Source organism: Amia ocellicauda, chromosome 12, assembly GCF_036373705.1.
Source record: "Amia ocellicauda isolate fAmiCal2 chromosome 12, fAmiCal2.hap1, whole genome shotgun sequence".
Lineage (NCBI taxonomy): Eukaryota > Metazoa > Chordata > Actinopteri > Amiiformes > Amiidae > Amia > Amia ocellicauda.
Genome location: NC_089861.1, coordinates 30261918 through 30289715, shown reverse-complemented (window position 1 = coordinate 30289715; position 27798 = coordinate 30261918). Strand labels below are relative to the sequence as shown.

Here is a 27798-nt window from a genome sequence, read left to right as displayed (position 1 = left end):
AAAAAACAAATCAATATAAATGAAAACAATAAGAATTAATATATCATGAACACCTGTGATTATACTACAGCTACTGACCTACTAACCTAAATGATACTATTACTATTTAGATTAACCTGCATGCTACCATAAAATCCAATCCAGTATCCAATAATATATGCAAAAAGTCCTGTCAGAAACTTTAAATCTATTTATATTTGTTATTTAATGGAATGTTATGTAATCTTTATTTGAGGTCAATATGAAGGTAAGCAATACAAATATTAATTATGTGAATAACAATTTCAATAACAATAATACCCGGCCTGGTGTGTGTGCCTGCGTGTGCTTTTTCCAGTAGTACAGATCTTGAGTGGACGAGTGTCCAGGCCAGAGGGATATGAGAAGGCCAGGCCGCCAGTCCTGAGCGCACTCTGTAGCATCATTCTCCTTCTCGCAGTGCAGCAAGGTATTAAAACATGACCTTCTCAAATGTCCACTTCGGGGCCTCCAGAGATAGTCCCAACTCCATCTCCTACACTGAGACCAAGACTAGGCTGCAGGCACGGGGAGGGGGTTAAGACTTGATTGGTTTCGGAGTGAAAAAAGTCTGGCGGGTATCTTTACACCTTACACAGAGAGTGGTAGGAGTGGAACAAGCAATCTACTTGACTCTGGGGCGGGGCCTGTGAGATCTGTCTCAATTGGTCTGCTGTCTAGTCACTAACCGTTTTCTCATCTTTCTAAGTATCGCACTCAGACAGATATATATGCATAATTCAGGTCGTTTAGACTTTGTCATTGACCTTTTTCACACTTTAGCATCTGCAGACGTGGAATTGGCACTCTATAGCAATCAAGTGGAGTAGCAGCTCCTAGTTAGCCGCTGGTGTGAGTTCATCCGGATGCACATTTTGTCACTGAGATTTGGCACGGCTGAGACTCCCACACAAGGCACAACCGCTCTCTTAAGCATCCCTGGGGCCGCTTCCTGTTTGTTTTTTCTCCGTGTCAAGGAGGGGGGCAGCCCGTGTTCCGCGAAGAGCCGCAGAACCTGACGGTGGTGGTGGGGGCGGCGGCGCGGCTGCAGTGTGCAGTGGAAGGGCTGACCGGTGAGACCGTGCAGTGGGCCAAGGATGGGCTCTTGTTGGGGCCCGACCGCAGTCTGCCGGGATTCCCTCGCTACAGCATGGCGGGGCGACAAACGGGAGGTGAGGAGGGAGCATGCTAGTTATCTTCTAGTTCCCCTTCCACATCAGGGAGATTTTAAAGAAGCAGTTGTGATTATTATTAATATTATTATTATTATACAAGTATAGATACAAGTGGCGGGACAGGGATCCAATTGAGGTCTGATCATTGAGATGTTCTGTGTAGGGGAATACCACCTGAAGATCGAACGTGCCAGCCTGGAGGACGAGTCCCTTTTCGAATGCCAAGTGGGTGGCTCTGAGAGCAGTGGGCCTCTGGTCTCTCCCCCGGTGTGGCTGACTGTGCTGGGTGAGCCATATAAACTGTAGGGGGGTGGGGGTGTTTGGACATTGTTTTTTTGTTAGTGAGAGTGCATTATTGACTGACAAGGGGTCCCCATCTTCTCCCCCCCCACACTCTCTCTCTCTCTCTGTTTCTCTCTCCTCCCGCGTCTTATCTCTCATTATCTCTCTTCCAACTTCAAATTCAAACTCAAAAATTGTTTAATTGGCACGACAGGAGTGTCAAAGCATTTAAAGCTTTAAAGCCCTAGACAAGGGCATCGGACAATAAAAAAAATTATCAATACATAATTTCAGCAACATAGATGTTTTATGTTCATACAATAAATAACAGACAACATCAACAAATAACCTAATTTAATCCCTCTCTCTTTCTTAATACAGACAGTACAGCTTTCTTTTGGATGTTTTACTCTGACGAAATAGTCAGCCAGTGTAAAATCTCTATTTAGGGCCCGATTACATTCCAATTTGTTATTTAATTTTGTTTAATTTTTAATTTTTGTTGTTGTGGTGATGTTGTTGCTATTGTTGGCACCAAGGTGGTGTCTGAGTGGCAGTTGGCCCAGGTGGTCTCTCTCTGGGCTGAGCTGAGCAATAGGGACCAGCAGGGGGAAGCGATCTAGCTCAGCCCTGTGTGCATTGTGGGGGGAATTTCTATGCGTGTGTAAAATGTTTTCACAGAATTCTAAATGGAATGCTTCCGTTTTGGTTTCATTCCAAGTTTTATAGTTACTTTTCAAAAGCGGGGCCCATATTTCTGTTCTGTGGGCGACAGCAGGACCAGGTCAACTGCATAGAGCAGGAACTTGACCTCTGTGTCACACTCTCTCTTTTTCTCTTTCTCTCTCCTTCTCTCTTGGCCTCTCTCCTGCTTCTTCCCCTCACTCTTTATTCTCTGGTTCTCTCCATCACCCTCAGCCTCTCTCTCGCCCTCTCATCCCTCATTCTCTCTCTCTCTCTCTCTGTTCTTCATTTGTAGAGTAAAGGTATTTAAAAAGTGAAAAGTCACTCTGCACCACTCTGTCACTTTGCCCCACTCTTCTTCTCTCACTCAACCTTTCTCTCTCTCTCTCTCGGTCTCCCAGTTGTGAGAGCGAGCCCATATGTGTTGGGGGTCTGGGAGGCAGTGGAGCTGCAGTGTGCCGGGGTGATGGGGGGGTGAAATGAAAAGGGCTTTTTCTCTGGCAACCTCTCTCTCTCTCTCTCTCTCTCTCTCTCTCTCTCTCTCTCTCTCTCTCTCTCTGGGGTTGCCGTGGAGACCGGCCATAGCTCTCCTGCTGTGACTCTGGGAATGGAGCAGGTTTTTCTGATGTCCCCTAAAACCCACAGAGAGAGGGAGCGAGAGAGGGAGAGGTGCAGCCACCCCCCCCCACTTCCTCAGCCCTGCATTCAGACCCCAGTGCAGCTGTAGCGCCAGCAGGCTGGGCTCCCACACAATCTCCCTTTCCCCTTTCTCTCCTTCCCTCTGTCTCTCCCTGTCGAATATGTGTGTTCTTCAATTGTTACAGAGTTCATAAAGTTATAGTGACCTGCTGTTTTAGCAGAAATAACACTTTTAATAGATTTGTGTACTACACTGTACTGTATTGTACTGCACTATCACTGTACTGTACTGCACCTCCCTGTCTTGTATCGTCAGGGGGACAAGAGTCTCAAAATTAATTTGGTGCTGTAATAGCTGTCACACACAGAAACGGGTCTGTCAGTCTGTTAGTGAGGAAGGCTGATCAGACTAGAGGTGAGGGGGCTGGGGGAGGGGGTATGGGGGTAGGTAGCTCGTTGTGTGTGGCAGACACCTGCCCCTCCCCCCCACAGCACAGCATGGCAGAGCACAATCAGGGCTGCCAGCCTCAGTGGGTACACCTGAGCCCCCTGTCTGACTGAGAGAGAGAGGTGTGTGTGTGTGTGTTAAAGTATGTGTGTGTGTGTTAATGTGTGAGTATGTATGTAACAGAGTGAGAAAGAGAGAGAGAGAGAGAGAGGGGGAGGGATCAGGTGTAGCCCAGTCAGGTGATAATAGCTGGAGTTAGACACACACACACACACACACACACAAACTCACTCACACACTAATTTAGATACACACAAACTTACACTGCACAACTTTAACTGGTTGCAGGGGTCTCCAGTCCTGGAACTGGAGAGACACAGTCCAGTACAGCACAACAGGGTCTCCAGCCCTGGTCCTGCAGAGACACAGTACAGCACAGTACAGCAGGGTCTCCAGCCCTGGTCCTGCAGAGTTACAGTACGGTGCCTGTACCCACTGTTTTCAGATTGCTAAAGCAATTGAAGGGCTGGAGACCCCTTGCTCTACCGTGCACTATATCGTATCATAGGCGAGGGATACACTGTGGAGCTCCATAAGACACATAAATCAGTATTGACCTTTTTCTTTTGTGTGTTTTTGTTTCTGTTTCGCGTGCTGAGCCTGACAGTGAGACGCGCTCGACAGGGATGACACTCATACGGACTGGCATGAAAGGGCTGTGGGGAGAACAGGCCCGTGCTGCCCTGTAATTTAGGGGGCAACTCACTGTCCTCCCAATACTGTCGCTGCGCCGCTCCGCACCGTCAGGACATACTTCGACTCTGTGGGAAACGCCCCTTTTTTAAAACACTTTGGTTTCGGTTTTCGGTTCTGCTCTGTGCTTTGTTGTTCTGTTTGGTTTTGTGTTCTCGCTGGCTTGTGTTTAAGTGTGTACCTGGTCGGGTGACACACAGAGCCCGGGGCCCATGCAGACCCAATTGCTTGCTTCAGATCAGGTTGAGAAGCTGCCGTGCCACTTCACATCTGTGACAGGCAGGGAGATGAGCCACTGACCGCAGTGTGGGTGAAGGGCTCTGGGAAAGGATGACGCTGCCCCCTGGTGTTGGGCATTGGTGTAAAGTGTTCCAAAGACTGGCTGACAGTGCTGTAATTTGCAGTGCTGCAGTGTTGCGTACCTAGAGACCCCTACCTATAGTCCTGTACTGTCTCTCTCCAGGACCAGGGCTGGAGACCCAGCTGTACTGTACTAAACTACGTACTCTATACTACTGTAAACTGTAGTTCTTTCTTTCTTTTCTTTCTTTTTCTTTCTTTCTTTCTTTCTTTCTTTCTTTCTTTCTTTCTTTCTTTCTTTCTCTTTCTTTCATTCTTTCCTTTTTCTTTCATTTTCTCCATCATTCTCTTCTTTCCCCCTCGTGGATAGGGTGTTGATAAAGATGATGAGCATGTTAATCGCAACAGTACCGTGGCCTCGTTGTCTCTGTTTACACACTGTTCTGTGTCAATGTGGTTCTGTGTGCTCAGTCCCCCCTGCCCAATGCCTCGTCATGGTGGATGCTGCGGATGAACCCTGGATGTTCGGAGAGGAGTACACGGTCACCTGTCTGGCCACTGACGCCAAACCAGCCGCCCAGATCACCGTCTTCAGAGGTAGGAACTGGTTCAGGGACGGGTGCTACGCTGTACTGTACCTTTCTGTGCTATACTGTGCTGTACTGAATGCTAATTTGTGCTATACAATTTTATACTGTACAATACTACACTATGCTATACTATACCAATACGATTCTATACTATATTATACCTTTACATGCTATTCTGTCTGTGTGTTTGTGTGTGTGTGTGTGTGTGTGTGTGTCTCTGTTTGTCTGTGTGTGTGTGTGTGTAGGTGGGGTGGAGGTGACCGAATTTGATTCCTCTGAAATGTCTGGATCAGAGGACAAACTGAGCAACACAGAAGTCACTGTCCGGTAGGCACACGCTATTTCCACACACCTGGATGTTCTGATTTCCCCCCCCTTAGAGGGTTGTTTTTAGTGACCAGATGTAAATGGATGGAGCTGTTCTTAAAACATTGTTATCCGTCAATTTCTCAATCGTATACTCTGTACAGAAAGACATTTGGGGATGTTGTTTTAGACACCGGTTACTTCCAATGATGCCCCCCGACTCACCCCAGAGACCCACGTAAACAGAGAAAGAGTGTTGTTTAAAACAGCGGTGGCTCCCACCGCTGCTGTCAACCAGTCCCCCTCTCCTCTCTCTCTCTCCTACAGTGTGGTGGCGGAGAGCGGGGACAATGGGCGTCAGTTTCAGTGTGTGGCCAACAGTGATGCTCTGCTTACCCCCCTGAAGACCAGCTTCACCATGTCAGTGCTGTGTGAGTGAGCCCCAGGAGCCCTCCCTCCCTCCCTCTCTCTCTCTCTCCCCCTCTCATTCTCCCTCTCTCCCTCTTTCTTTCTGTCCCATTCTCTCCCTCTCTCCCTCTTTCTTAGTTTCCCTTTCACTCTCTCCTGTCTCCCTGTCTCTCCAACTCTCATGTTCTCCACTTCCCCCTCTTTTCCCATTTCTCACTGTCCCATTCCTCCCACTTCTCTCTCACTCCCTCTCTCGTTCTCCCTGCCTCCCTCTGTCACGCTCTGTTCCTTTGCCCTTGTCTCATCCTCAAAACCTGTGTACTCAAATTCAAGTTGTTCACTCTCTCTTTCTCACTCTCACTCTTCCTGACATCCCTTGTTCTCTTTCTGTCCCCTAATGCCCATTTATTTTTCCCTCTCCCCCTGCCTCTCTCCTGTCCTGTCTTCTCCGCCACTCTCCCCCTTTCTCTCCTATGTCTCTTCCCCCTCTCTCCCCGCAGTTCCGCCCCAGCCGCCGGTCATCGAGGGAATGGACAGTGAGGAGGTCAAGGCTGGCACCACCCTGCAGCTGCTGTGCACGTCGCGGGGGGGCAACCCAGTGGCCACACTGCACTGGACAAAGGTCGGTCCCTCTGTCTGTCCTTACTGCACTGACTTTCTGTCTTTCTTTCTCTGTCATTCAAATTGTCTGTCGATTAGTACAGCACCGTCTGTCTGTCACTGCTGTCCTGTCTGTCTGTGAGTCTGTCTGTCACTGGAACACTGACAGTCTGCCAGCCTCTCTTTCTCCCTCCCCCTCTCTATCGCTGCACAGAACGATGAGTTGCTGTCATCCAGCTGGGAGGTGGACAAACAGGCTGTAGTGGCCCGCAGCTCAGTCACTTTGACGGTCAAGGCAGAGGACAATGGAGCCCAGCTGACCTGCGAGAGCACCAACCCTGCCTCCCCCAGCCCCCTGCTAAACACCATCACCCTGAATGTCGTCTGTGAGGAGCCCCCCCTTGCAAGACCTCTGCCTGCTTTGCACATTGATAAACTGACGTACTGATCTACTGTCATACTGATACAGTAATATAGTGATAAACTGAAACATGGATACACTGGTATCGATACTAATACACTGATACTGATGCACTGATACTGATATTGATACACTGATACTGATACCAATACTGATACACTAATATTGATACTGATATTGATACCGATACACTGATACTGATGCATTTATAGTGATGCACTGATACTGATACTTACATACTGATACTGATACACTGATACTGATACTGATACCAATTTTGATACTGATACTGATACCGATACCGATATTGATACTGATACACTGACACACACTAATTCATTGATACATTCACTGACAGATTTTCTCTGCATCGCTAAATCTGTGTCTCTGTACCTCCGTGTGTGTATGCAGTCCTGCCCTCGGAGGTGCATGTGGCCGGCTCTCTCAGTGCGACGGAGGGCAAGAACATAACGCTCAGCTGCTCCACCACCTCCTCCCGCCCCCCCGTACTCATCCGCTGGTGGCTTGGTGCCCGGCAACTCGATGCCAGCAGCGTCACTGTCACCGAGGTGAGAGGGCACATGGGGTCAGAGGGCACTGGGGGCAGAGTTCACTGAGTTTATCTGAGGGGTCACAGGTCACTGAGGACACAGAGGCACTTGGGTGCATTTAGGTCACAATTCACTGAGGTGTGAGGTCATCTTGCTCCCCCTCTCTCTGTGCAGGGGTCCCATGGAGGGATGGTGACCATGTCCAACCTGACCCACACAGTGTCCCGCGAGGAGAATGGGCTGCCTCTGATCTGTGAGGCCTTCAACCAGGCTGTACGCTTCTCCCGCACGCAGTCCAACCCCCTGCGAGTCTACTGTGAGTACCCCTGACCCCTTTAAGGAAGCCACAGGCCATGAGAACATTTGTAAAATTAGTTATCGGCATACTAAACCTCTCCAGGGTGACGTTCAGTCCCATTTTGATGATTAACATAAAGTCTTACGCTCCATATCTGACTGGCATCCTCGAACAAGATACTGGACACACCTGAACACTGTTGATAGTACAGTTAACTCATAACAAACAGTGACATCATCAACAGGCACCACGCTGCCGACCTGGGAAGCTTTGGGTGCCACGAACCAGACGAATAGATAAGAACATAAGAACATAAGAAAGTTTACAAACGAGAGGAAGCCATTCGACCCATCGTGCTGGTTTGGTGTCCATTAATAACTAAGTGATCCAAGGATCCTATCCAGTATATTTCTAAATGTTCCCAAGTTTTCAGCTTCTACCACATCGCTGGGGAGTTTGTTCAGATTGTGACAACTCTCTGTGTGAAGAAGTGTCTCCTGTTTTCCATTTTGAATGCCTTGAAGCCCAATTTCCATTTGTGTCCCCGGGTCTGTGTGTCCCTGCAGATCTGGAAAAGCTCCTCTGGTTTGATGTGGTCGATGCCTTTCATTCCAAACTAAGAGTCGACAATAATTAAAACACTTTGGCCAGCTTCATTTAAAATGTACAAGTAAAGAAAAGCTTATACATTATGTGATTAATTATTAATTATGTGACAGAACCTGGGCTGGTGTGCCAGTGGGAAAGGGGGTAAAGGAAGTAAGTACTGCATTTCTAAGAGGCAATGGGGAGAATCCACAGAAACCTACTGTTTGCCTTGCAGAAAAAAAAAAATCTATGTTTGCAGGTTTAAGGCTAAATAAATACACATACTTCTCAATCAAATTTAAATGAGCTTAACTGGCAAGATGTTCTGGTATTGCCAAATCTTACAACAAATATTCCATCCCAGCCATAGATATGCTGGAAACAAACAAACAAAAAAGACACAATAAAAGACACAACATTCATAGTTTGAAATACGGATAGAATCCCCCCCCACCACTTCCCAATTCATCAGTAACAGGCAGGTAACAAACAATGTGTGGCAGGCAGGGTTTCTACACAGTCCCTCAGGTCGTGGCAGGCTCTCTCTCTCTCTCTATCTCTCTCTCTCTCGGGCTCATTGAGGTGTTATTGTGTTGTGTTAATGTGTTGGGTTAATGCTTAGTGTGTTAATGCACTGCAGTGAATTAGCTAGCCTCCTCTGAGCTCCCTCTCCCTCCCTCCCTGTCTCGCTGTATTAGATTCAGCTAAATGACTAGGAAAATGATCTCACACAATCTCTCTCTCTCTCCTCTCCTTCTGTGAAGTGCAGTATGATTATGCTGCAGTTAGTATGTCACCGTTCACCTCTCCCTCTCTTCCACCTCCTATTCTTACTTTCCTCCCTCTGACCCCTTCTCTCTCCCTCTCCCGTTGTATTCTACATTTTTCCTCTCTACCTTTCATTCCCTTCTCTCTTTTCCCTTCCCCAATCCCCCTCATCTCCCTATCCCTCCCTCCCTCCTGTCTCAGACCCCCCCCAGAAGGTGTGGATTGAGGCCCCCCCCCAGGGTACGAAGCTGCGCTCTGGCTCCACTCTGCACCTGGTGTGCTTCTCCAGTGGGGGCAACCCCCCCGGCCGCCTCACCTGGCTGAAGGTCAGAGGTTGAAGGTTGAAACTGCAGTCAGTGTTACTGTCCTGTAGTGTCCAGTCAGTCAGTCAGTGTTACTACTGTAGTGTCCAGTCAGTCAGTGTTACTGTACTGTAGTGTCCAGTCAGTCAGTTTAAATGTGCAGTAGTGTCCAGTTATTGTGTATATCTGTGTGTTTTTGTCTCTTTCTTTGTATTTGCCTGTGTGTGTGTCTATGTATCTCTTCTCTCTGTGGGTCTGTGTATGTGTGTCTATCTCTTTTTCTCTCTCTGTCTCACTGTCTCTCTCTCTCTCTCAGGACAATAAGTCTGCTCGTGAGATGCAGACAGCCGTGCAGTCTGAGAAGGGAGTTTCCCGGGAGCTGGTTCTGCTGCTGCAGCCCAGTGACAACCAGGCCACCTACCGTTGCAATGCCACCAACGACGCCAAAGGGCCCCCCTTGTCCGCCCACACCAAACTGCACGTACAGTGTGAGTGACACCCCCCCCCCCCATCACCACATTGTGCCATTCCCACCCCCACCCCCCCATCCTCTGGGGCTAATTCTAATGTCAACAATCTGTGTTGACATCAAACTGGAACAATACAAATTAATGATCTCAAATGTGTTTATTTTTAAATATGATATAATGGTGATATACATGATTGGGATATAGAGAAAGGGGTAGTACATAGGGGACAGGGGGCATTTGTAGGGGATAGGAGGGTGAGGGCCCATATGTTCTGTGAGTTTGTGTGTGTGTGTATACTATACTTTACTCTCATATTTCACCATGGTACACTCTACATTACCATTATTAAACCATATTTTGACCATATTTTACCCCATGATTGTACTTCGATTTTACCATATTTTGACCATGGTTTACCACACTAAACTTAACCATTTTGATAATATTTGTAATGTTTATCATGCTACACCACACAATGCTTTACTGTATTTTTACCACAGGACACCACATTGTATGATCAATAATAATAATAATACTAATTGCCATCCCTTCAGTCCCTGCGGTCAGTGTGAAGATCAGCGTGACACCAAAGGAGGTCAGGAGGGGTCAGACGTTGACGCTGGACTGTGTGGCTGGCAGCAGTAACCCTGTGGCCAACATTTCATGGGTGATGGGTGGACAGAAGTAAGGAAAAGGTGGAGGGGAGGGGGTTGGGGGGAGTAGGGGGCAGTGTAGGTCATTTCTTGTACAGAAGGTGAGTTCCACAGTAACATTCTTTAATAACCTTACATAGTAAAGTTGCATACAAATGTACTGTAGTGTTCAGTCAGTCAGTTGTTGTGCAGTATTGTTGTACTATAGTGGTAAGTCAGTCAGTCAGTCAGTGGTCATGTGTATATTAAGTGTATTAACCATTCCCACCCCCACTGTGTCCCAGGTTGCAGGGTGTGCCTCGGGGGCAGCAGGGGGCAGAGTTCGGGGGGGTGTCAGTGCGGAGCCGGCTGTCCCTGCAGGTGTGGTCAGCTCACAGCGGCCGCAAGGTCTCCTGCCAAGCCTACAGTCCAGTGCTGGCTGAGGGGGTCAATACTTTCCACACACTCAATGTGCTCTGTGAGTGACCACGCATTCGAGAGTGTGTGTGTGTGTGTGTGTGTGTGAGAGAGAGAGAGAGAAAGTCTGTGTTTGTTTACTTATGTTTGTGTTTGTGTGCATGCAGGTGTGTGTGTGTGTTTGTATGAATGTGGGTATGTGTGAATGTGTCTGTGTGTGTGTGTCTATGACTGTATGACTGATTGTCGATCTGTGTGTCTGTCTGTGTGACTTTGTGTGTGTGTGTGCGTGAGAGAGTTGAATGTGTCCCTATGTGTTTGTGTTGTAGACCCCCCTGAATTTGACCCAGACCAACCCAGGGAAGTCCAGGCTGTGGAGGGGGGCATGGCCCTCCTCCCTGTCAAAGTCTCCGCCAATCCCAACGACATCTCCTATAACTGGACCCATCGTGGACACTTCCTGGTGAAAGGTAGGGGGCTGTGCAGGCCAATGAGGAAGCAGGCTGCTTTGTTGATGTCTGCAGCCTTATCCAATGAAATGACAGCAGATGTTACACTAATATACCTCTCACTGCATTTCTGTTGAGAACACAGTCATGTGTTAAAGGACTGGAGCCCATCAAAAATAATCTTGATCAGCTCAGTTGTAAAGATACAGCTCACTCTGTCTCCCTCATTCTCTCTCTTTCACTCTCTCCCTCTTAAATCTTTCCCTCTCTGTCTCTCTTCTTAACTCTCTCTACTTCCCCTATCTCCCAATCTCCCTCCCTCTCCCTTCTTTCTCCATCCCTCAATCTCCCTCACTCCTCTCTTGCCACCGGGTCTGTCCGGGCTAAGAGAGGGCACAGAGGCATCGGATGCAGCCAGGGGGCGCTCTGGAGATCTGGAACGTGACACGGGCCGACGCTGGTAACTACACCATCATCTGCAACAACGCAGAGGGAGAGAACCGCACCATCCTCTGTCTGGACATCCTGTGTGAGTGGGAGGGAGAGGGAGGGATACAGTAATCCCATGAATAACACAGGCATTACATTCTTGAATTATATTGTGAATATTCTCACAGTGAAAGTCATGGCACAACTGGGAAGCTGTGATGGCGAGAGAGGCGCCAGATAACAGATAATGAAATATTAATGAACAATCTTAATTCTGCTGGCCAGATTTCACAGCAAACACCAAACATGCATGTATTTTTGAAGGATATATAGAAATATCTACATTTTATACAATATTCTGCTCCCGATGTATATATTAAACTGTACCTTGCAACATGAGAGGGCGTGGCTATGTGGGCAGTTATGCTCAGTTGCCCATAGATGTGCACATTAATAATACAAAATTAAAATATCACAGAAATCGTCCGCATTACCATGGAAACCTGTGGCTAAATGGAAATTCGACCCTGTGTTGAAAAAGGGATTACAGCACAGCAGTCAATGGCTCAGATTTATATCGGCATTGTTCTACTGGTCAGTTGGATTGTTTATCTACTGTCTTGCTTTCCCCCTCACCCAGATGCCCCGACTATCACACACCTGGCAGTGCGCACTGAGGCGGACTTGGGCCAGCCTGCAGAGATTGTGTGCACGGCCAACGCAAACCCAACCAATCCTGACATGTTCTCCTGGACCTGGCTGGTAAGAGCCAACGTCAAGCAGTTGGTTTGTGGTGTGTTGTATTGTGTGGTGTGTTGTAGGAATAGTGCAGTGTGGCCTAGGTGTGGTAAAGTGCAGTATAGTATAGTGTAGTGTGGTAAATTGAACTGTAGTTTATTATGATAGAACATAGTGCACTACTGTGTAACTAGTTTCCCTCAGTCTCTCTTACTGTCTCTCTCTATGTTTGTCTGTTTGTCTCTGTCTCACTCAATCTTTCTCTCTCTCTCTCCTCTCAAATTCAAATTCAACGTGCTTTTATTGCCAAAGCAATGGTGACAAACAACAGTTTTGAACATATACATGTACATTTGCATACATAAATACACGATATGTATGTTAAAACAGTTAACTGATTCATTTCAATTAATACAATTTAAACCATATGTCAGAGACATAAAATTGATATTAATAGTAATAAGTCGGTGTAGCATGGGTGTCATTGCCTGTGTCTAGGGGTGTCCCCTGTGTGTGTGGACTAAGTGTCCACTGTGTCCCTCAGTCTGTGGCAGGCAGCTGTATACTGGGCTGCCAGTAATATGCAGCTGGTCTCCTCTCCCAGAAGGACTGGCACTTTCTCCGAGTCTGGCAGGTCTGGAAATCTCTTATAGAGATCTGCTATTTTGGGGAAAAATTTTGCTTGTAAATGTTTATATTTTTCACATTTTAGAATAAAGTGCAGCTCTGTCTCGACCTCTCGGCGTTGGCAGTGGGGACACAGCCTGTCCTCTCTGGGCAGCCAGGTCTGCCTGTGCCGGCCCTACTCGATGACCAGGCTGTGCTCACTGAGCCTGTATTTGGTCAGGATCCTTTTGTGTTTTTCGTTTGTTATTAATTTAAGGTATTCTGCCAATGTGTAGTGTCTTTTTAGGGCCCGATAGCACTGCAGTTTACTTTGTGCTTGTGTGTGTGTTTTCCAACGGGTGATGTAGTTTTCTTTGTGCTGTGTGATAATTTGGTTGACTCTGATTGTGTGCATGTGTGTGTTGCTGTCCTGAGGCTGGCCGGTGTCGGTGTGTGTTTGCGCAGTGAGCCTGCGGACCAGCTGGCTGAGGGGGCTCCTCTCTGGGTTCAGCTCTTGGCATTGAAGGGCCTTGTGGTGGTAGGAGTGTGTCGCTGTTTATTAGATGGAGCCAGAATTTAATTGCTCTTTTGTGTATGTTGATTAATAATGGGTATTGACCTAATTCTGCCCTGCATGCGTTGTTCGGTGTTTTCCTTTGCACCTGTAGGATATTTTTGCAGAACTCTGCATGCAGGGTTTCTGTTGGGTGTTTGTCCCATTGAGCAAACTCCTGCCCTGTGAGGGGACCCCACACCTCACTGCCATAGAGAGCAATGGGCTGGATTACGGATTCAAATATTTTTAGCCAGATTTGTACAGGTATTTTTATGCTAATTTGTCTCTTTATGGCATAGAAGGCCCTGCGCGCTTTCTCTCTCAGTGTCTTCACCGCCGTGTTGAAGCTTCCTGTTGAGCTGAGTGTGAGGCCTAGGTATGTGTAGTGGGTGCAGTGTTCGATGGTGCTGTTTCCTAAAGTGAAGTGGTACCTACTTCCCTGAGGCCTGGCCTTTTTCTGGAATATCATGATATTTGTCTTGTTCATGTTTACTGCCAGGGCCCAGGTCTGACAGTACTGCTCCAGCAGTGCCAGGTTCCGCTGCAGCCCCTGCTCTGTGGGCGACAGCAGCACCAGGTCATCTGCGTAGAGCAGGAACTTGACTTCTGTGTCATGTAGGGTGAGGCCGGGGGCTGCAGATTGCTCCAGCATTGTGGCCAATTCGTTGAGGTAAATATTGAATAGCGTTGGGCTCAGAATGCAGCCCTGCCTCACCCCACGCCTCTGAGTGAAGAACTCTGTTCTTTTATTGCCAATTTTAACTCTGCACTCGTTTCCTGTATACATTGATTTGATGATGTCATATGTTTTACCCCCTATACCACTTTGGAGAAGTTTGTAAAATAAACCTTCGTGCCAGATTGAATCAAATGCTTTTTTTAAATCTATGAAACAAGCAAATATTTTATTTTTATTTTGGTTGACGTGTTTGTCAATGAGGGTGTGTAGGGTGTAAATATGATCGGTTGTGCGGTGTTTTGGGAGGAAGCCAATCTGACTCTTACTCAGGACACTGTGCTCGGTAAGGAAGGCCAGTATCCGGGTGTTAATGATACTGCAGAACACCTTCCCCAGGTTGCTGCTCACACAGATGCCCCGGTAGTTATTAGGGTCCAATTTGTCTCCACTCTTATGAATCGGGGTGATCAGTCATTTATTCCAGATGTCAGGGAAGTGGCCCACACTGAGCACCAGGTTGAACAGCTGTAGCAGGGCCTGCTGCAGCTCAGGGCTGCTGTGTTTCAGCATCTCGTTGGAGATGCCATCAGGCCCACAGGCTTTCCTGGGCAGCAGGGCGCGTAGCTTCTCAGTAGACTCCTGCTCAGTAATAGTTGAGTCCAGGGGATTCTGGGTGTCTTTAAATGCCAATTCCATTCTTTTTAGTTTCACACTGATGTCATGCTGAGCTGATTTCTCAGTGTGGTGAATGTTTTCATAAAGTTTTTCAAAGTGGTCTTTCCAAATATCTCCATATTGAATGGCCAATTCTTCAGGTTTTAATTTATTAAATTTTTCCAGTTTTCCCAGAATCTATTTGTGTTAATGGACTCTTCGATTATTGTCAGTTGCTTTCGGGTGTGTTGTTCTTTTTTTGATCTAAGTGTTTTTTTGTAATGTTTGAGTGTTTCACAGTAACTAAGGCGTAAATCTGGGTTATCTGGTTGTCTGTGCTTTTGGTTTGATAGTTTCCTCAGTTCCTTCCTTATTGTATTGCACTCCTTATCAAACCAATTCTCCTCTTTGTATTTTGTTGGGATGTTCTTTTTAATTTTCAATTTTGACTGTAAAGCTGCTTTTTCAAATATATGATTTAAGTTTTTTATAGCCAGATTTATTCCTTCTTTACTATGTTGATTTGGGGTGACCAGAAAGGTGTGTATTAGTGATTGGATGTCTTGATTGCCAATTGCTTTGTGGTATTCTTGTGTGCTGTCTGGAGCCCATCTGTAGGAGTGTCTGAGGCTGTACAGCTTGCTGGGCTGTGTGAGAGCGCTGCTCTGTCCTCTTCAGGAACACAGTGATTTGGCTGTGGTCTGACAGAGGTGTCAGTGGTTTGACGGTGAATGCACTGAGAGAGAAGGGGTCTAGGTCTGTGATGGCGTAGTCTACCGTGCTGCTGCCAAGAGCTGAGCTGTAGTTGTATCTTCCCAGAGAGTCTCCCCGGATCCTGTCATTCACGATATACAGGCCCAGTCCCTGACAGAGCTGCAGTAATTGTTGCCCGTTTTTATTCACTCCCCTGTCGTGACTGTGTCTGAGGGAGCTGATGGGGGTGTTTAAGGGGGTGTGGCCGAATATGTGTCTCCCTGTGTGCTGGTGAAGTCAGGCAGGCTGCCTGTCTGGGCGTTCAGGTCCCCCCAAAATGCCTTGTTGATGCTAGAGGTCAGAGGAGAATGGGCCGACTGATTCAAGCTGATAGAAGAGCAACTTTGACTGAAATAACCACTCGTTACAACCGAGATATGCAGCAAAGCATTTGTGAAGCCACAACACGTACAACCTTGAGGCAGATGGGCTACAACAGCAGAAGACCCCACCGGGTACCACTCATCTCCACTACAAATAGGAAAAAGAGGCTACAATTTGCACAAGCTCACCAAAATTGGGCAGTTGAAGACTGGAAAAATGTTGCCTGGTCTGATGAGTCTCGATTTCTGTTGACACATTCAGATGGTAGAGTCAGAATTTGGCGTAAACAGAATGAGAACATGGATCCATCATACCTTGTTACCACTGTGCAGGCTGGTGGTGGTGGTGTAATGGTGTGGGGGATGTTTTCTTGGCACACTTTAGGCCCCTTAGTGCCAATTGGGCACCGTTTAAATGCCAAGGCCTACCTGAGCATTGTTTCTGACCATGTCCATCCCTTTATGACCACCATGTACCCATCCTCTGATGGCTACTTCCAGCAGGATAATGCACCATGTCACAAAGGTCCAATCATTTCAAATTGGTTTCTTGAACATGACAATGAGTTCACTGTACTAAACTGGCCCCCACAGTCACCAGATCTCAACCCAATAGAGCATCTTTGGGATGTGGTGGAACGGGAGCTTCGTGCCCTGGATGTGCATCCCACAAATCTCCATCAACTGCAAGATGCTATCCTATCAATATGGACCAACATTTCTAAAGAATGCTTTCAGCACCTTGTTGAATCAATGCCACGTAGAATTAAGGCAGTTCTGAAGGCGAAAGGGGGTCAAACACAGTATTAGTATGGTGTTCCTAATAATCCTTTAGGTGAGTGTATATATATATACATATATCTACATATATACCCTCATACATATATACACATATATGTAAGCATCCATATATCTACATAATTTGTAGAAAATATGTCCATATATATCAGTATATAACTATATATACAGGGGTGATTTTCGGATGTGGTAATAGCTAGTCACCTCCTGCAGTGGTTTCTTTGTTATGCACAGTTACTTATCTCATCAGTCGGGTGCAGATGAGGTTGAGCAGGTGTCGGATCTCCTGCAGCTCCCCGGTGTCGGTGTCGGCCACTCTGCTGACCGCTGCTGCGTAGTTGCGCTGGCTGTGCTGCTGGGCTGCTCTGTGCATGTTCTGGATGGGCTCCACTCTGGGTCTGCTGTCCTGTGGTCGGGCGTATCCAGGCTGGGGTCTGCGGTCTGGGGAAGGTGGTGTGCAGGTGGAGGGCGGGGGCTCCCAGGGGCCGCTCTCCTGATTGGCTCAGGGTTGTTCTGGGTGATGTGGGTGCTGGAGACCCTTCTGTGGCCATGTGGGGGGCTGGCTGGGTTTCGGCCCAGGGCGACGTCTTTGAGTGTCTTTGCGAAGACGCTCACTGCTTGTTTGTGGAGATGGACGTGGTCAAACAAGCTGTGGGCCCCAAGAGTGGGGTGGTGTGCCAGGTGTACATTTGGCATCAGAGCACATCCCCGAGATATCTCGGCGTTGATCATGTGGATGGTGTTGGGGTGGAAGTCCTTCCTGGGCAGCAGGGTGGAGATGATGATTTTGGCATGGGGGAAGGTCTGGGTGGCCCTCTCCGCCACTCTTCTGATGGAGCTGGCCACCTTGTCCTGCTGGGTCCTCAGGTCGTTTGTGCCTGTGTGTATAATAATATGGCTGGGGGATCCGAGGCTATCCTCGGACAGCTGCTGCATGGCCCTCTCTGTGGTCGGACACCAGACCTTTGAGATCTTGCCATCAGGGAAGAGCCGCCTCTCATTTATGAGTTTGCCATTTGAGTCTATCAGCAGGGCTACTTCAGTGTTCTTCTTCCTGGTAGTTTTTCTGCGTGAGGTGGTCTCATCTGTGTTTGGTTCGGCCTGTGTGTGGGGTACGCAGGTTTTGTGAGTGGTTTCGGGCTCAGGGTGTGTGTGTGTGTTGGGTGCACTTTGTGTGTCGGGCTCAGGGTGTGTGTGTGTGCTGGGTGCACTCTGTGTGTTCGGGTTGGGTTGTGTGTGTGTGCTGGGTGCAGTGTGTGTGTCAGGCTCAGGGTGTGTGTTGGGTGCAGTGTGTGAGTGGTGTGTTGTGTGAGAGTCAGTATGTCTGGATGTCATTGGGGTGGGGGGGCTCTGCACAGTGTGCACTGCTGGGTTTCTTGAGGGCTGGTTGTTGTGGGCAGTGAGTTTGTATAGCTGCTCCTTCAGGCTCTGCACTGTCTTGTCTCTGCGTTGCAGTTCCTCTCTCAGGGCTGTCAGCTCCCTCCTCATGGCCTCCCTGTCCTGCTGCAGCTCCCTCACCTCTTCCCTCAGCTCCCTCACTGTGACCTTGTGCTCGTGTTGGACTCTGTTGAGCTGGTCTGTTAGCTGCTCTGTGGTGTTGGAGGTTGTGAGCTTGGCCAGCACCAGCTCTTTTAGCTCCATCAGCTCCACCTCCAGCAGGGACATGTTCTCCCTCAGCTGGGACACTGTGTCGGGTGTCTGAGGGGTGTCCTGCGCTGGGCTGCGTGTGGATTCCTCGCTGTTCTCTGGCGCGGCGCTCTCCCCTCTGTTGGCAGGGCAGTGTGGGGCTGGACTCTCCTCCTGTGTGGCTGCGTCTGTGCTCTTTTGGACACGTCTCACCTGTTTCTCTCTGTCAGCCAGCGTTTTCAGTGAGTGGAACTGATTTTCGAAGGTGCCCAGGCTGCCCTCGCTGCCCCGCATTAAGACTGTTCCAGTGTGGTACAGATTGATTGTCAGCATGGAGGTGTCTGGGTCGTCCTCCTCACTGATTGACACCTGCCTTCCTTTACTGATGCCTCTCTTTTTAATGTGCCTGTACAGTTGACAGATGGCAGCGTGCCAGGCGTCGGTGTGCTCGGTGTAGAAGACCAGGTTGCTGGTGACTAGCTGGTCTCCAGTCTGAGAGAAGTCGGCTCTGAGAGTCTCTGGGTTGTCCTTCAGTATGTGTTGTCTGAGACTCTTCCTGGCCTGAGCGTTCTTCAGGTGCTCTGGGTACTGGATCGCACAGCTCCTGCAGAGGGGCGGGGCTTGTGCTGCTGAGCTGCTCATTGTATCTTTTATAAATTGATACTTTTTAGAGGCTCAACTGCCAGTTTCAAATTCAAACCTCTAACTGTCACTTTTCAAATGTCAACAGCTTTTCAGTATAGACACAGTTCTGTGTTGATTATATATGTATAATATTGGGAATAAATACATGTATAAGGTGAGAGGCTTACCTTATGTCTTAATTAATCCTTTCTATGGGTGCAGATATAAATCCTTTCCTTGAGTGTTGTTTTCTATTTTTTCTTTCTTGTATTCTTTATTTTCCTTTATTAGAATCTTCTCTTTTCTTTTCTTCCTTTTCCTTTCTTTCTCTCTTTTTATTGGTGTTCTTTCTTTTCAGTTTTCTTTCTGGTATCTATCCTCTTCTTTGCAGTTAAGTACTTCAGTTTGATTTTGCTGTGTCCAAAGCTTATTTTTGATAAAAATTATCGTCTTCTTCTAGATTTATTTATTATTAAAGGATTGTATTGTATTTTGTTTCGTTTATTTAAGTTTAATTTTCATTTCCAACTGATTTTCTAATTCCAAAGGAGCATATTAATAAATTACTTTAGGAGCTCTTGTTAAACATGACCTCTCTCTCTCTCCCTCTCTCCTCTCTCTCTCCCCTCTCTCTCTCTATCAGGGGGAGGAGGAGGGAAGCCTGAGCGAGGACACTCAGCAGGCAGTCCAGGGGGCCACTGGGCGGCTGCTGCTCCCTGAGGTGCAGAGGTCCCACAGTGGACAGTACCGCTGCCAGGTGGACAATGGCATAGCGCCCCCTGCCAGTGCGGACGTCTGGCTCATAGTGCGCTGTGAGTACACCTACCTTTGAGAGGGAGGGGAGAGGGGTAGAGAGGGAGAGGGCAGGGGATAGGGTATTGTGTATTGTACTTCATTGTTTTTTCTCTAATACATCACGTCCAAACAAACAAACAAATATATGTGAGACACAGCAGTGCAGAATGTCAATGCTCCCATGTCCTTTGCTGCAGTTAAGCCAGAGATCCACAAGGGGGTGCAGTGGAGCAAGGTGGCGAGCCGGGGCGACGGCAGTGGGACGGCGGAGGTGGTGTGCCAGGCGGAGGGGGTCCCTCGGGTCCAGTTTGACTGGGCCAAGAACGGCAAGACCCTTGACCTCAGCGACCCCAGGTCTGAAACCCCCACACTCTGGGACAGTACTGAAATTGAGACACAGTACAGTACAGTCCAGTACAGCAGGGTCTCCAGCCCTGGTCCTGCAGAGACACAAGACGAGGGCTGGAGTCCTCTGTTGTACTTTACTATACTATACTATGCTGTGCTGTATGCTGGCTCACTCCCCACTTCTTCTCACTCTCAGGTACTCTGAGCAGACGGTGCGGGACGGTGCTCTCCACACCAGCCGCGTGATGATCGTGAATGTGAGCGCTGCGTTGGACTACGCTCTGTTCACCTGCACCGCCTCCAACAGCCTGGGGCAAGACACCCTGGACATACAGCTACTGAGCACTGGTGAGAGAGAGGGAGGGAGGTGGTGGGGAGAAGGATAATAATAATAATAATAATAATAATAATAATAATAATAATAATAAGCATGTAGAAATACAAAATGAATTGCAGTACAGTTTAATAGCTTTGTGGTTTCACAGCCAGGCAGATTCATAATTGATGCGACCGTAACCCGAGGTATGCGCACAGAGAGGGAAAGGGGAGAGACAGCCAGCGCTCTGATGGGGATTTTAAGGTCTACTGAACTTTCATTAAAAGCAAAACATTACCGCCAGGGCCCCTACTGCGCTCTTCAGCGTCTGACTGAGGGATTTGATTGCTGTATATATATCATTTCCTTTCTGGAGCTCAAACCTTTTAACGAGTAAGAATTAGAATGTATAATGCTCTCTCTTGCCCCTCTCTCTTGCCCTCTCTCTCCTTATTTCTCACCTTCTATCATTCTCTCTCTCCCTCCCTCCATCTCTCTCTATCCCTCCACTGCAGATCGCCCCGACCCACCCTCAGGATTAAAGGTCATCGGCGTTACCCACCATTCCATCTCCCTGCAGTGGGCCCCAGGCTTCGATGGGGGACTGAAGCAATCATTCCGTGTCAGGTTAGTTTTGGATATTTGAGGGGGTGGGGGTGCTAAAAATGATCTACTTCTCTGCCCCCCTGCAATATAGAAACTAGAACTGATTGAGCTTCATGATCTGGACTGAAGTGGCTTTTGACACTGGATGTGTTGCTTTGTGCTGCTTGTTCTTCTCTTCATTGTGTTGCTGCTCATGCTACTGGTTCAGCTCTGTGTCTGTTCTAAACGGTGTTGCCATGTGTTGCTGGTTGTGTCAGGTACCGCAGGAAGGACGCACTCAGCTCCCAGTACGTGGACGTGTTCCCACCCCAGGCCACCTCCTTCACCGTGACTGGCCTGCGCTCTGCCACCTCCTACAACCTGTCAATCATCGCCCTGAACGAGCTGGGCGAGAGCCGCTACACGGACCACGACGCAATGCTCACCACCGTCACTGAGGGTCAGTGTGGAGCTGGAGGGTCAAAGTATCTGTTTCTTGAGGGCTCGGAGCTGTAGAGTTGCATTCCCAGGCCCTGCGATGGCAGTGATGCGAAAGAGGGGATGCTGGGAATTGTAGTCCGGATTGCCACCTGTGAGGTCCTAACTGACACCTTCCTTGTCTCACCCCTCCCCTCTGCAGAATCGGACCTGCCACATGAAGAGAAAGGAGAGGAGGAAGTGGAGCCCCCTGCAGGTGAGACTACAACAGTGTGCAACATCCCCTCCAAAACCAATTCCTGTGTCTTTTGCTGTCAGTCGCTGTTCACACCAGCAATGTCATGCCCCGTTTCTGAAGCCTTTCTGAGCCGGGCCAATGTCTGAAGTTCTGCGTCTGCTCTAGGAGATACCAGAGGGATTCTGGGACTCTGTAGCATTTATTTACAATCACAGACAGAAATGACTCCAAGTAATATGAGAAATATGTCTTTTACTTGTTTTTTCCCCATATTTTTTGTATTTAATTGCAAACACTAGCAAGAGCTAAGCACGTTAAGTTAAATGACCTGCAAGACAAAAAAAATCTTCCATGTTGAAAAATAAAGTGCTAGCATTTGCATAATAATCATCATCATTGTCTTCATCATTTTGAAAAGGCTTGGGCACGCCGAGCCTCCCTCACTCCACTCTCTTTCCCAGAATCCCCGGGCTGGCCGCTCTACCGTGTGGTGACCGTGGCAGTGGTGGGCGGGGTCTTGCTGCTGCTAAACTCTGCCCTTGGGGTCTGTGTGGCCAGGATATGGACAAAGGGGCGAAGAGAGAGAGGTACGGGTTCAAACATATTTAGACATTGAGTCATATCTAGTCATTTTGTAAAACATGATGTAGTGGCATTTTGTGGAAGGTCAAATATTGCATTCAGTCAGTTTAGAAAAGTAATGAGATTGAATGGGTATGCAGTCTAAAACCTTCTATATCTCTCTTTGTCACTCTCTTTCTGTCTCTCTTTTTTTTTCTCCCTCACTCAGCACTTTCAGAAGGAAAGAAGAGTGAGATGGGGTGAGTGTGGGAGTTGTAACAGAGGGGGGTTAGACAGCTCTCAGAGATGTGCACATGGAGTCTGACATTGTTGATGAATGTGCCAAGGACACCGTTCTGTCAGTAACTCTGTTACCCACCAGAGGACAGCACTGAGCCCCCTGCCCCATTCACTTCATACCCAACACTTCCATCTTCATGGGATTCTGCACTATAATGTAATATACTATACTGTACTACACTACACTATATTATGCTTTACTACATTCAGTATTGTACTGCACTATACTGTATCATACTACACTATATTATACTTTACTATACTAGAGTATACTATATTACACTGTTCTACACTATAATATGTTATATTATGCTGTACTACACCATATTCTAGTATATTATGCTATATCATGCTATGCTACATTACATTATACAATACTGAGATAGAGAGAGAATAAAGAGAGAGAGAGAGAGAGAGAGAGAGAGAGAGAAATGTTAGTTCTGCTGTGTCACTGCCCCCCCCCCACCCCGGCAGGTCGTGCATGACAGAGCCCAATCAGTACGGCAGAGGAGAGAGGCTCAACAGCGCCGCTCACAGGACCCTGCTGATCGACAGTGCCTCTGAGCCTGACAGCAGCCTGTACGAGAACTATGAGCAGGTAGGAGAGGAGGGGGGGAAAGGGAAGAAGGAGGAAGGGATTGAGGGTGGAGGAGCTGGAAGAGGGTGGAGGGAAGGTAGAAGATGAGAAGGGAGAGGGAAGGGGGAGATAGTGTCTGCAGGGGGTTGAACACTGTTGCACCAATTGCAAAATTTAAAATATAAAGGAAACTAAGATGATATCAAGACTGGCCTGGAGAGCCCTGCTATGCTGGACTGGACTGTAGCTCCCTGTCTCTGTCTATCTGTTGTGTCACAGGGTAGCGCTCCTTATCGGTACCCCGCCAGCGTATTCCGCACCTCCTTACCCCCCCACCCTGAGAGTGCAGAGGGATATGGCAATGACACCCACGGCATTCTGGGTAAGATTCCTGAGAGTCACACTAACCTGCGCACTGCCGAAAATGTTCTTTGGGTTACTACTACTACTACTACTACTACTACTACTACTACTACTACTACTACTACTACTACTACTACTACTACTACTATAATAATAATAATAATACAAATTTGTTGTAGGGGGATACAACACCAGACTGGCTACCCATGACTACGAGGATGTTAGAGACTGGGGCGAGTATGAAGACTTGGGGGCACCTCCTTCCTTCCCTCTTCCTCCCTCCAACTACTACCCCAGAGTTGTGGGGGTGGGGGGCAGATCAGCGGGGCTGCAAGACACACACACCCAGGTGAGGGGCAAACAGGCATCTTGTATCTGCCCATGGGGAGAGTGCATTCCTATGGGACAAACAGCTGTCCCTCTCGTGGGGATACACTCTGATGGATATCTGTAACTCAGGTTGACTATGGCAGCCCAGGGTTTATTCAGGGTCCAGGGCAGTAAAGCCCAGCGCAGGCCTGTTCAACCCGATAGGAAAGCACTGACACTGGGGTCCAACCACAGTCCGATAGGTGGTCCAATAGGAATGCCCAGATCCTATGTCAACTTTAGAAGGGTTGAGTTGCATAAGGGTTACAAATACAGACTGGGATTCCATGGTCTTAAGAACCCAGATTCTTAAACTCAATGGCGGCTCAAAAGATCCTTTTGATTCAAGGTGTCCACTGCCGGTTATATCATTTGTACACTGTAGGAAAGTCTGTCGGTGACAGTTTCTCACCAATTAATTACTGGAACTAAAGTCAGTTTACAGTGTTATTAACAGCTCCAGTAAAAGTCTATGATAATGAGGGTGACTCTCTTGTCTCCCCCAAAACCCACCCTGCCCTCCAGGGAGTCTATCAACGACGAGGCTGGAACCCACCTGAACCGGAGGAGCCAATCAGAGTTTATGACACGGTGGCAGAGTACCGCCCACCAGGAGGCGACCATGAGTTGCCTTTTGAACTGAGGGGGGAGCTGGTGTGAGAGTAGAGGAGGGAGAAACTGAACCCTACACCAACATGACCTTGACTAGTGTCTCAGTACAAAATGGAACAGTCTCTGTATTCTTATTATAATTAAAGATGTCAAATTTGATGATCATGTTGCCTTAGTACGAATCAATATCTTGGACATAAACCATTTTGAGGAAGAGAGGAATACAGGGATGTCAATGCGTGTCTTCAGACTTTCTCCAAGATAACAATCATGTTTTTAGTGGTGCACACTGCCAACACCAGGACCATTTAAACAGCAAAAATAGCTTTTGCTTGAGATTTCATGTCATTTGCTTAGTTTTATTATTTTATTAGTATTATTATCATCTAACAAATTCCCATACAAAACAAATATTTATATTTAATATCTGGTAGAAAAATGTGATCCTATTTTTCATACACCAAAAATAATCCCTTTTTGTATATTTAAAATGCCTGGGATATGTTTTAAATGTGTATTTTAGTCTGTAATCCATATATTCATTTTGCAGGTTGAAAATATCTTAAATTCACCTTGTCATAGACTTTCAGCCTGTAACATAAATATAGATTACACAGTAAAGTATATTTAAAATGCATCCTGTATATGTATGTTATAGGTTAAAAATATATGGTGAGGTTTCTACAATATATTGCCAGCATATAAATACATACGGTGAGGGAAAAAAGTATTTGATCCCCTGCTGATTTTGTATGTTTGCCCACTGACAAAGAAATGATCAGTCTATAATTTTAATGGTAGGTGTATTTTAACAGTGAGAGACAGAATAACACAACAAAATCCAGAAAAACGCATTTCAAAAAGTTATAAATTGATTTGCATGTTAATGAAGGAAATAAGTATTTGATCCCCTATCAATCAGCAAGATTTCTGGCTCCCAGGTGTCTTTTATACAGGTAACGAGCTGAGATTAGGAGCACTCTCTTAAAGGGAGTGCTCCTAATCTCAGCTCGTTACCTGTATAAAAGACACCTGTCCACAGAAGCAATCAATCAGATTCCAAACTCTCCACCATGGCCAAGACCAAAGAGCTGTCCAAGGATGTCAGGGACAAGATTGTAGACCTACACAAGGCTGGAATGGGCTACAAGACCATCACCAAGCAGCTTGGTGAGAAGGTGACAACAGTTGGTGCGATTATTCGCAAATGGAAGAAACACAAAATAACCGTCAGTCTCCCTCGGTCTGGGGCTTCATGCAAAATCTCACCTCGTGGAGTTTCAATGATCATGAGAACGGTGAGGAATCAGCCCAGAACTACACGGGAGGATCTTGTTAATGATCTCAAGGCAGTTGGGACCATAGTCACCAAGAAAACAATTGGTAACACACTACGCCGTGAAGGACTGAAATCCTGCAGCGCCCACAAGGTCCCCCTGCTCAAGAAAGCACATGTACAGGCCCGTCTGAAGTTTGCCAATGAACTTCTGAATGATTCAGAGGAGAACTGGGTGAAAGTGTTGTGGTCAGATGAGACCAAAATCAAGCTCTTTGGCATCAACTCAACTCGCCGTGTTAGGAGGAGGAGGAATGACCCCAAGAACACCATTCCCACCGTCAAACATGGAGGTTGAAACATTATGCTTTGGGGGTGTTTTTCTGCTAAGGGTACAGGACAACTGCACCGCATCAAAGGGACGATGGACGGGGCCATGTACCGTCAAATCTTGGGGTGAGAACCTCCTTCCCTCAGCCAGGGCATTGAAAATGGGTCGTGGATGGGTATTCCAGCATGACAATGACCCAAAACACACAGCCAAGGCAACAAAGGAGTGGCTCAAGAAGAAGCACATTAAGGTCCTGGAGTGGCCTAGCCAGTCTCCAGACCTTAATCCCATAGAAAATCTGTGGAGGGAGCTGAAGGTTCGAGTTGCCAAACGTCAGCCTCGAAACCTTAATGACTTGGAGAGGATCTGCAAAGAGGAGTGGGACAAAATCCCTCCTGAGATGTGTGCAAACCTGGTGGCCAACTACAAGAAACGTCTGACCTCTGTGATTGCCAACAAGGGTTTTGCCACCAAGTACTAAGTCGAAGGGGTCAAATACTTATTTCCCTCATTAACATGAAAATCAATTTAGAACTTTTTTGAAATGCATTTTTCTGGATTTTTTTTTTGTTATTCTGTCGCTCACTGTTAAAATACACCTACCATTAAAATTATAGACTGATCATTTCTTTGTCAGTGGGCAAACGTACAAAATCAGCAGGGGATCAAATACTTTTTTCCCCTCACTGTATGTGTGCAAAAGTTTTAGGCAGGTGTGAAAAAATGCTGTAAAGTAAGAATGCTTTCAACAATAGACATGTTAATAGATTATATTTATCAATTAACTAAATGCAAATTGAATGAACAGAAGAAAAATCTAAATCAAATCCATATTTGGTGTGACCACCCTTTGATTTCAAAACAGAATCAATTCTTCTAGGTACACTTGCACAGTTTTTGAAGGAACTCGGCAGGTAGGTTGGCCCAAACATCTTGGAGAACTAACCACAGTTCTTCTGTGGATTTAGGCAGCCTCAGTTGCTTCTGTCTCTTCAGGTAATCCCAGACAGACTTGATGATATTGAGATCAGTGGTCTGTGGGGGCCATAACAACACTTCCAGGACTCCATGTTCTTCTTCAAGCTGAAGATAGTTCTTAATGACTGTCGCTGTATGTTTGGGGTCGTTGTCATGCTGCAGAATAAATTTGGGGCCAATCAGATGCCTCCCTGATGGTATTGCATGGTGGATAAGTATCTACCTGTACTTCTCAGCATTGAGGAGACCATTCATTCTGACCAAATCCCTAACTCCATTTGCAGAAATGCAGCCCCAAACCCCAAACCTGCTCTCCAGCCCTTCGGTGAACAAACTGCCTTCTGCTACAGCCAAATATTTCAAATTGTGACTCATTAGTCCAGAGCACCTGCTGCCATGTTTCTGCACCCAAGTTCCTGTGTTTTCATGCATAGTCGAGTTGCTTGGCCTTTTTTGCCATCTCGGGGGTATGGCTTTTTGGCTGCAAGTCTTCCATGAAGGCCACTTCTGACCAGACTGGGTGTACCAGGGTCCCACTGTTTTCTGCCAATTCTGAGCTGATGGCACTGCTGGACATCTTCCGATTGTGAAGGGAAGTAAGCATGATGTGTCTTTCATCTGCTGCAGTAACTTTCCTTGGCTGACTACTGCATCTACGGTCCTCAACGTTGCCCGTTTCTTTGTGCTTCTTCAAAAGAGCTTGGACAGCACATCTGGAAACCCCTGTCTGCCTTGAAATTTCTGCCTGGGAGAAGACGTTACTGATGCAGTTTAACCACGTTGTGTCTTGTTGCTGTGCGGAGTCTTGCCATGGTGTATGACTTTT

General features: G+C 47.2%; 2 protein-coding genes across 2 annotated transcripts in view; one reads left to right on the top strand and one right to left on the bottom strand.

Moving 5' to 3' along the window:
- The first annotated feature begins 458 nt into the window (after nt 1-458).
- nphs1 (NPHS1 adhesion molecule, nephrin) lies at nt 459-24601 on the top strand. The gene is made up of 29 exons (XM_066717884.1): nt 459-555; nt 996-1190; nt 1357-1479; nt 4771-4896; nt 5135-5216; nt 5523-5626; nt 6104-6225; nt 6418-6589; nt 7036-7193; nt 7350-7491; nt 9031-9155; nt 9448-9619; nt 10156-10285; nt 10539-10711; nt 10980-11120; nt 11488-11628; nt 12169-12290; nt 19529-19697; nt 19878-20034; nt 20225-20376; nt 20860-20971; nt 21208-21389; nt 21570-21623; nt 22067-22192; nt 22396-22426; nt 22941-23064; nt 23323-23425; nt 23586-23755; nt 24301-24601. The coding sequence occupies exons 1-29, from the start codon at nt 459-461 to the stop codon at nt 24433-24435; spliced, it is 3840 nt and encodes a 1279-aa protein (XP_066573981.1). The 3' UTR covers nt 24436-24601.
- Nucleotides 5658-27798, bottom strand: part of LOC136764891 (uncharacterized) — a 56212-nt gene continuing 34071 nt past the window's right edge. The window contains exon 11 of the mRNA XM_066719258.1: nt 5658-5681. The gene's annotated coding sequence lies outside the window, so the exon portion shown is untranslated. The remainder of the gene's footprint in view (nt 5682-27798) is intronic.

What these genes read in the sequence shown, in the direction of transcription:
- nphs1 (XM_066717884.1), top strand. Translation starts at nt 459, where the DNA reads ATGACCTTCTCAAATGTCCACTTCGGGGCCTCCAGAGATAGTCCCAAC. An exon ending in GGTGTGGCTGACTGTGCTGG is followed by an intron (nt 1,480 to 4,770) that starts GTGAGCCATATA and finishes CTGTGTGCTCAG; the next exon opens with TCCCCCCTGCCCAATGCCTC. An exon ending in GCAGCGTCACTGTCACCGAG is followed by an intron (nt 7,194 to 7,349) that starts GTGAGAGGGCAC and finishes CTCTCTGTGCAG; the next exon opens with GGGTCCCATGGAGGGATGGT.